Below are 8,987 nucleotides of genomic sequence, written 5' to 3' on the forward strand. Positions count from 1 at the left end.
CGTGGCGCTCACGGACACTCTCTCCCCGCAGGGTCGCCGTGCTGCTGGAGCAGCCGCGCGGGTTCCGCCGGGCGCGGTCGCGCGCCGAGGAGCCGGCCGGGGCCGAGGCGGCACCTGCGCCGCGGCGCAGCCTGTGCCCGCCGCCGCCGCCCGCCCGCGCCGGCCGCCCCTCGCCCGGGCGCCTCGTGAAGCCGCTCGTCTTCGCCGTGGGGGTAATGCGGGCCGGGCGCGGGGGGCTTCGCGGCCGCCCCTGGGGTCCGTTGGGGGCCGAGGCGGCGCGGGCCGCGCTCACGGGCCGCGCGCCGCAGTTCACAGGCTGCGCCTTCGGCTCGGCGGCCATCTGGCAGTACGAGGCGCTCAAGTCGCGTGTGCAGAGCTACCTGGAGGGAGCGCGCGCAGACTGGATGGACAAGATCCGGCCGCAGAAGCGAGGCGACCTCAGGAAGCAGGTAAGGACTTGGGGGGAGCCTGTGGCATCCATCCCCGGCACGCACATCCCTCTGGCAGCGCTTGCCTGGCTCCGGGGAAGAGCTGAGTTACAGCACCTGTGTTTCACCCAGACAAAACCCAGCGCAGTTATTTCTAGGAAACCAGCTGGCAGTGTTATGGTAAAAGCTCTGTTGAGAAAGGAGTTTGTCCTCAGCTGCCCCAGGCCCAGCGAAAAAGAGCATCTGCACCCGGAGGGGAAGGGGGAGAGAGCAGCGATAGCCAGTCCGAAAGTGGCACCCTGGTACCACCCTGACCTGTGTCAGGTCGCGCCCCGCTGGGCGTTACATCGGAGGGATGTGGATCTGGGCATGGGCTGGAGGGCACAGGCTGTCCGTGTGCTGGGCGCACCGTGGTACCACGTTTCATGGTGACGTGCTCCCTCGCGTGCTGAATTGCTGTCCAAAACCAAAATACAACTACCGTGTTGCTGATAGGTCTCTGTCCACCTGGTCGGTTATGTTGATGAAAATGCAGGATTCTCATATAGCTCGAGTGCATTCTACTTGTTGTGTTGCAGAGGTCACCACTGTTTAGTGGAGGACTTAGCAGAAAATAACTAGTATCTGAAGAGAATTTTTAAAAAGCACTAAACTGGTTACCTTGATATGAGAGAACGAGTGGTTTGTTTTGTTGTATGCTGCAGCTAATTTATATAATGCTGTCTTCCCCCGTATGGTTGCAAGGTCATTAGTGCTAACAAAATATTTATATAAACTGCTTCTAGAAGTTTAAGGGGAGGAAAAAAATTATCTGTAGGCTGACTGCGCTCAAAATAAATTTTTCCAGGGGTTTTAAACTTGAAGGAGGGCTGGGTGAGCAGGACGCGAGGGGGAATGGATTCCACATCTTGTGAGCCACCTCTGCAAAAAGTGACCCTGGTACAAAAGTGGAATCTCTAAAGGTGGGTGGTGTGATGTTAGATAGCTTTAGGATGAAGCTTAGTCAAGGCAGGGTTGATGCTTACTGTGTTTAATCTGGTAATGTAAGAATTATGGGCTAAATCCCTGTTCAGTGGAGGCTGATGCATCCCAGGAGTTATGTAGATTGGTACAGCTCCATTCTGTTCAAAGACTTTTCATCTCTGCTTGGATATATTAGAAGGAGAGTAGCTAACTACTCTTAAGAAAGAAATCCCCGTCTGAAAAGCTGAATCAGTGAGAAATAAAACTTTAAAGCTGCTCTACATAACCGTTTCCAAAGGAACACTTTGCAGTCCTAAAGCAGAGCCTTGTGTGACTGCCTCTGAAAGGGCATGTGCACGGCCGCGGTGCTGATCGTTCCACTTCTGTTTCAGGTTAACAGGTGGTGGAGTAGCCTGACTGAGGGTCAGCGGACTGTGACAGGTTTGTGTTAGCTTACAAGTATTAGACATTCATGGGAAGAGAAATATGGCAAACAGGTACAGTATGTTATAACAGATGGCTTTCATACCATGGTTATGTTGCTAGGCACAACACATGTATGTACTTAAACCTGCAGATACACGATTTCTGTTACATTTCTTCTTTACAAAACACTTTTGTCAGCAGTTAAAAAAAATGCTGTTCATCTTGCACCCTTCCCCTGCAACATTCCTTTCTCAGGAGCTATGAAAAACAGCAAGTGCTTTTTTAAGAAGGAATATGAGCTAATAATGTACTTCTGCTATATGCTTCTGTAAGTGCTCTCTTGAAAGGCTGTGTAGACATGAGGTGTCCGTACAGTGAATGACTTTCTCATCCAGCACACACTGACTAGAGGTACAGGTCTACCCTGCAAAGTGGCTGTAAAGTAACCTTCTGGTATCATTTACTTGTCTCAAAACATTTTAGGAGAACAAAACTCTTCTAGGTGTTAGAAATAACATTCTTCAAAGGAAGCCCAATTATTTCCCTCATAGTGTTTCTAGATATTATAAAGCATTTTAAATACCGACATACCTCAGTAGAAATAAGGCATTTTAAACGAGAAGCAAACTTATTTTGCATCATTCTATTTCTACTTTTTTACACTCCCACTTAAACTAAAATAAGATCAGAATAAACAGCTGTGTGGTAAAAGCTGGGCATTTGCTATATCCTGAAGATGACAATCCCCAAGCAATACCAAATCAGCTTTGTGCTTGATCTCAAACCAGTATCTTTACAAGTCCCTCACAGAAAAATCAGACCTCCCCATGAGATTCATAGAATCATAGAATTCTTAAAGTTTGAAGGGACCTTTAGAGATCATCTAGTCCAACCCCCTGTACTCGCAGGGTCACTTAGAGCATGTGGCACAGGATTGCGTCTAAGAGGGTTTTGAAGATCTCCAGAGAAGAAGAAGAGATTAAAAGGGTATAGACCACATGTTTGTGCAGTTCCTTCATCCTGTGGCCCTCCAAGTGCAGTAAAAACATGCCTCATAAATCTAGTCTCAACTGTAACTGCAGATGCAGTGGTAATAACTGGGAATAGGCGTCTGGAGAGGCAGAAAATGGAGCATCCTAAGTTGACTTTTCTTTCATTGACTCTACAGTGGAAGTTTTAGTGCCTTCAGTACCGATTTCATGGAGTGTTTATTCAGTACAGTGTATGTTGAAAGTTACAGGGTAATGCGGTATTTCTAAAAAGATTTTCATTTTATATATATATATGTGTGTGTGTGTGTGTGTAGCTTCCTGTATTTCTCTTTACTTTTTCTGAACTCCACAAAGTGAGGAAAAAACATGCTTCTTGTAAGCATGCTTTTGCACATTACCCATATGCATTACTGCACATAATTTTGTTTTTGTACCTTTTTGGTTTTCCTCTCACTAGGTATTATAGCTGCAAATGCCTTTGTATTCTGTTTATGGAGGTTGCCTGCTATGCGGCGGATTATGTTTACATATTTCACCTCAGATCCCTCCTCCAGTAAGTGAATAATAATAGCTTATACCTCAATGTAGATAATAGAACATCTGATTATACTTTCAAGATTTGGGGTGGCTGCTTTGCTTGGAAGGCATGGAGCAACAAGCAAGTTCTCGGTCAGCCCAAAACGTTTCGGTTTGTCTAGGCAGGAAAAACTTTGAGGGAAGAATGTTACAAATGTGTGGGTTTCTTTTGTTTGTTTTTGGTTTTGTTTTGTTTGTTTGTTTGAGTGAAAAATTGTCAACAGAGTAGCCTGTCTGGTCTTTCACTATATCCACAGCTTCAGCCTTGTAAAGATGAGGGGGCACTTCACTGAAGTGATACTAACCCCAGCTGCTAATCACCCTAGAATTTGGAGAAGCAGAAAATAAATCCTACTATGTAATGCACTTTTCTGTGTTTAAAGTATGATTTTTTTCCCTAATGTTCTGCGGAATGCAGATACGAGCAGTCATTAGTCACTTGCATATGTGCTTTTGTCATTGGACAAGCATGAGACAAGATTAGAATCCTTGTTCAGAACTGGCCTTTGAATCACATAAGATAAACCTCAGCTTTCGTTGTATGTGAAATGCTTAGAAAAAGCTGATTTAAGGAAGCAAGTTACTAGTATTTAGAGGCAGAACAGTCAGTTTTCATTTAGACAGTAGAGAAAAGAATTAAAAGGATGAGAGCAATGTGCCATTGGAAAGCAGCTTCTGCTATCCTTTGATTTCTGCTGAAGTGGAAATAAAACTGATTCCTCATCTGCAACTCCACAGCTAAAACTCAAATCTGTGCATCAGTATTTTATACATTTATAAAAGTACATAATAATTACACAACAATTACCTTTTAAAACAGGGCTGACCTTTAAACTTGTTAATTAGCTCTCATGTATTCTGGGCTGTTATTTCAGAGAGGAGAGCTAGTAGCTTTTTGGGAAGAACACTAACATTTTCTTCATTCCAGCTTTGCAGCAAAAACAATTTTATGTAGATGTTCATGCGATATATATTTTTTCACCGTATACATATATAAATCTCTTTTGCACTTTTAAAACCACAGAAGTTTTATAAGATAAAATTTTGCATGAAACACTCCTGGAAATGTTCCCTGTAGGGAATGATGACTTTTTAAAGCAGTGTTTGTGTAGCTTGCATATCTCTGGGTACCCATTGTACTTTTCAACAGCTATAGTACAGATTTATTTTTATTACAGTAGCCTATAGTACCTCTTGATAAGTTTCTGTTCTGCATGATGCATAAGCTAACGCAGATCAAAACACTTTGTTTTTCATTTACTGTTTTTCTCTCTTGTAGGAGCCCTGTGTTCTCCCATGCTGCTCTCTACATTTAGTCACTTCTCTCTTTTCCATATGGCAGCAAATATGTACGTTTTATGGAGTTTTTCCACCAGCATTGTCTCTCTTCTGGGATGCGAGCAATTCATAGCAATGTATCTTTCTGCTGGTAATGTTAAATATGTATATTGACAGTAGTATAAAAGTATGCACCCATGCAAGTAAAATGTGTGCAGGATTAATAAGTATATTCTTAGTGGAAGATGGCAATTGTTCAACCCCTTGCATTGCTCTCCGCAGTGCTTTTTTACTATTATACATTTGATTGCTTTGAAGCAATCAAATCAGTATCCTAAAGCAATTTGATTGCTTTTGAGTTTTAAAATAGCATGAAAGTAGAAGTACCTCGTTTAAAAGTGTGCTTAGTAGCCAAAATAAAATAGGTCCTAATACAGAATTATATGTGATACCTGAAAAAATGACTGTTTTCCAAGTTAAAAAGAAAAAAAAAAAAAAAGTACTGCGCTAGCTCGCTAGCTTCTTTAGGAGAGCATACAAATAACATTGTTTTGCTTTCTACTTCTTGTCTATATTGTTGGCGTGATTTTCTAATAGTAACTTTACATTTCCAGGGGTTATCTCCACTTTTGTCAGTTATGTTGCTAAAATGGCCACTGGAAGATTTGAACCATCCCTCGGGGCTGTGAGTATCTCAAAATACAGGATACCTTGCTGCATTTCAAAGGCCACTTTAAAAGCCTGCTGTATTTAGCATGCTTAGAAATGTCAAGGATATTCTGGATTATAGAGACTAGGAAGGGTTGCTGCCACATAACAGCTAGTGATTAAAACAAGACACCACACTTTGCCATGCTGCTTTGGATAATGAAAGCCAAAAGGAAAATAGGTTCACATGCAGAAAAATAAAGTTTCCCTCATGTAACGTCTCAGCTTACTTTCTTGTATTTTAATGTATTTACAGTCAGGAGCTATAATGACCGTCCTTGCAGCTGTATGTACAAAGATGCCAGAAGCAAAGCTAGCCATCATCTTTCTCCCAATGTTTACATTTACAGCAGGAAGCGTAAGTGCCTTTGTAGAAATTCTGTTCTTAAAACATTTTCCCTGTTTCTCAACAGAATCTGAGTGCCTGTCTTCACCTGTGTCTGTAACCTAGCATATTGATCTTTAAAGAGAACATAAGCACGTAGAAGTCCTGAAATACTGTACTGAGTTGTTGCAGTCTAGCATGGTCACTTCTCCATATGTATAGTTAATTTAGGATTACTCTAAATTCCATCCTCTGTGGGTCTGCTTTAGATCTGATACTGTTCTTATACGTAGTTGTGTTTTTATTGCATTATTTTTCTCGAGTAGACCCTGGGTGTTTGCATGCCACTCTTATTCCATCTTTCTGAAAAACATGGTCACGGTGTGCTACTGAAAGCATTGGCAGAGCCACAGATAGTATTGTCATGAGGAGGAGCTCATTAAAGCCCTGAAACAACCACCTTGGTTATTGCAGTATAAGCCTCAATTCTTTATGTAGCCTTTACTAAGTATTTTTGCTATTTAAATATATTTTCATCTACTTCTACCTTGTGTATACCTTAGTGGGCTTAAAAAAAAAACGCTCCTATACTGTTATTCTAACAAAAGAGTAACAGAGCAAAGAATGGTGAGCAATAGTTACTGAATAGAAAATAAGGATGCTGCCCTGCCTGTTCCATCTAGAAACATCTGTGTTCCATCTAGAGGGTTGCCTTTGGAAGGACACATTCACATAAATCTGAGCTGTGTCAGAGTCAGTGAATGGGAACTCCATGTTTTACTCTTTCAAGTAATTTCCTTTCTTTCCCTCTACTCTGAATAGTAGCTTTTAGAAATAACTTTTTGAAGGGGTTGAATATTGGAAAAGGCCACATTTGTAACCTTGCTTTATTCTGTAGTTCCATATGTGTGTATTTTGACAGCATGGTACAACTAAAGACCAAATCTTTTTTGAAATACATTTTTAAAACAATTTTTTATATATAAAACGAGGGTTTTGGAACAGCTTTGGATCTCTGCATTTGCTCTGTGATATGGTTGCAAAGACTTCCTAGCCCTGGCCACTGGGTGCTGTGTGTTGATTCTCTCCATTTTGTGACTCTTCCTTTCCAGGCTTTAAAAGCCATAATTGCCTTTGACACTGCAGGGCTAGCTTTGGGCTGGAGACTTTTTGACCATGCTGCACATCTTGGAGGAGCGCTATTTGGAATGTAAGTTTGTATCTACTTTGTTTGGTAGAACTGATACACCAGGGAGTATTTATTATGTCTTCTGTGTAAATTCAGCCTGTGGTTTTTTTTCCCTCCTTTTCTTCATCATATCACTGAAAGTGAGGGGAAGAAGGGGGAATTAGGTTAAGTCGCACTGAAGACAAGGCATTATTATCTTTGTGATGCCATTAATTGGGTGGTCATCCTGCTAACCAAAGCTGAGAACTGCAAGGAATTGATCTGAACTGGCTTAGAATGACAGGCTGGATATCCAGTCATCCTGTCACCACAGTCTGGGCTTGTTGCAAGGAGAGTTGCAAGGATTCTCACAAAGCAGTGGGCAAATTAAAACATCTTTTGAATTACTCTGTGACAAAGTTCCACAGTCCTGGTGTTCTCCAATTAGCAAATTAGAGAGGGATGCTGAAGGAGTTATAGGCCAAATTCCTTTGAACAGCTTCTAAAGCTGTTTTAGAGTGTTGCTGCTTTTGTCTTTCTCTGTTTTCAGAGGCTTCAGAAAAGCCTTCAAGGCTTTTCCTAATTGGGGGACAACAAATAGAACCATTTTGCAGGAAACAATTCTGCATTGTTCTGTGTTTGAACTATATTACCTAATCTGTCTTAATTTTTCTAATGCTTGTGTCTAACCTGAACACTTAGTACCAAGAACACTTAAACACAGGTTAAAACCTACTTGACACTTAACTCTGTCAAATAAAGGTTGAATTTAGAGCGTTTTACAGAAGCTTCCCCAATGAGTTTGTCCAGTAACTAGCTTTCTGAGGCACCTAGGATGCTGTGAAGGTTGTTCCAGTCTAAAAGAGCCGGAGCAGTCAGAACTCTGAACTGTTTCACTTTTGTTTGCCATTTCTTAGTCTTGGTGCTCCACCCACTGTGGATGGAATAGCTCTTTAATAGGGGTTAACTTCAGCTGTATTTACATATAAGAAATACCTTTTAATTAATGTTGTCAATAAGGATTGGCACAGGCAACATTTCCATTTGACTGGCTGCTAAAACAGCAATAGTGTGCATCTTTAAGTAGAAATCACAAAAGCGTACAATTCAAGCGAGGAGAACCATTCATTCTCAGGACTTGAACAGGCAAAAATATAAAGAAGTTACTTCTTAGGGGAAAAGAGAACAAGTGACTTGCATAGCACTGTCAAGGACTTTCTAAAAACATTATTTCTACCTCTATTTATCCTGTATTGTATTCTAAACATTCTAGTTACCACTTTCAGTGATCAGCTGCTTCCTGAGATTGAGGGAAGAACTGCTCTTGGTTTTCACTAGTATTTTTTTTGTTCTTCAGGTGGTATGTGACGTATGGCCATGAGCTAATATGGAAGAACAGAGAACCTCTGGTGAAAGCTTGGCATGAAATGAGGACAAAGAATCCAGGAAAAGGAGGAGGAGGAGGAAAGTCCAACTGATTCTGATCTTAGAGGTTACTTGTGCCCAAGTGGTATACTACTTGAAGACATGGGATGGAGTTGGCTTTGAAGGCTGCTTTTTACTCCACATAAAGCCTCTCAGGAGCTGAAGTTTCTAATGCAAACTACAGTTAAAAAATACGAAAGCATAGAAAGTGAACTCTGACAAAGGTGGAACAATAAAGGCTTATATACTATCGCTCCTTAAGATAACATGTACATTACCCTTTATTTTTTAAGCAGGAATAGGAAGGTGTTCCAGTGAAGTGGCTGGAATGGCAATAAAAAAAAAAAAACCTGAAAAAACAAGGAAGTCAAGGAAGTTAATGGATAGTCCATCCCGATATCTTCCAGTCAAGACTAGATGCTTTTATGTTTTAGACAAATTGGACTCCATGTAAGGCTAATATGGTAAAGTGGTCTTTTATTATTGAGAAGACTGGATGAGATAAGCCAGCCTGGGGTCTCTTCTAATACAAGCTTGAAATACATGAAGCAATACTGGATTGTGTATGTAGTCAGCTACATGATGGTTAACAATCCAGCTTTATTTATTTGGCTGGGGCTTTTTTTTTTTGTCCCCTCTTTTCCCTCCCCTCCTTGGATCTGCTTCCAAGACAACATACTTTGTCTGCTTCCAAGACA

General features: G+C 41.5%; 1 protein-coding gene across 2 annotated transcripts; it reads left to right on the forward strand.

Moving 5' to 3' along the window:
- The first annotated feature begins 313 nt into the window (after positions 1 to 313).
- PARL (presenilin associated rhomboid like) lies at positions 314 to 8,641 on the forward strand. 2 transcript variants are annotated; one of them, XM_026036389.1, is made up of 8 exons: positions 314 to 449; positions 1,784 to 1,832; positions 3,267 to 3,362; positions 4,665 to 4,814; positions 5,278 to 5,348; positions 5,628 to 5,729; positions 6,809 to 6,906; positions 8,222 to 8,641. In XM_026036389.1, exons 1-8 carry the CDS (start codon positions 405 to 407, stop codon positions 8,340 to 8,342), a joined length of 732 nt encoding a protein of 243 aa, XP_025892174.1. In that variant the 5' UTR covers positions 314 to 404; the 3' UTR covers positions 8,343 to 8,641. The 2 variants fall into 2 exon arrangements, with proteins under 2 accessions (XP_025892174.1, XP_025892175.1); XM_026036390.1 differs by lacking the exon at positions 314 to 449 and adding an exon at positions 1,261 to 1,390 and having other exon boundaries at positions 8,222 to 8,528.
- Positions 8,642 to 8,987: the final 346 nt, after the last annotated feature.

Source organism: Nothoprocta perdicaria, unplaced genomic scaffold (assembly GCF_003342845.1).
Source record: "Nothoprocta perdicaria isolate Ctin4 unplaced genomic scaffold, notPer1 scaffold_177, whole genome shotgun sequence".
In the NCBI taxonomy this organism is placed as follows: Eukaryota; Metazoa; Chordata; class Aves; order Tinamiformes; family Tinamidae; genus Nothoprocta; species Nothoprocta perdicaria.

Excerpts from the sequence above, each read along its gene's own strand:
- PARL (XM_026036389.1), top strand. The coding sequence starts at position 405 with ATGGACAAGATCCGGCCGCAGAAGCGAGGCGACCTCAGGAAGCAG. Across the intron at positions 5,349-5,627 it reads TTGAACCATCCCTCGGGGCT|TCAGGAGCTATAATGACCGT; the intron begins GTGAGTATCTCA and ends ATGTATTTACAG. Across the intron at positions 5,730-6,808 it reads TTACATTTACAGCAGGAAGC|GCTTTAAAAGCCATAATTGC; the intron begins GTAAGTGCCTTT and ends CTTCCTTTCCAG.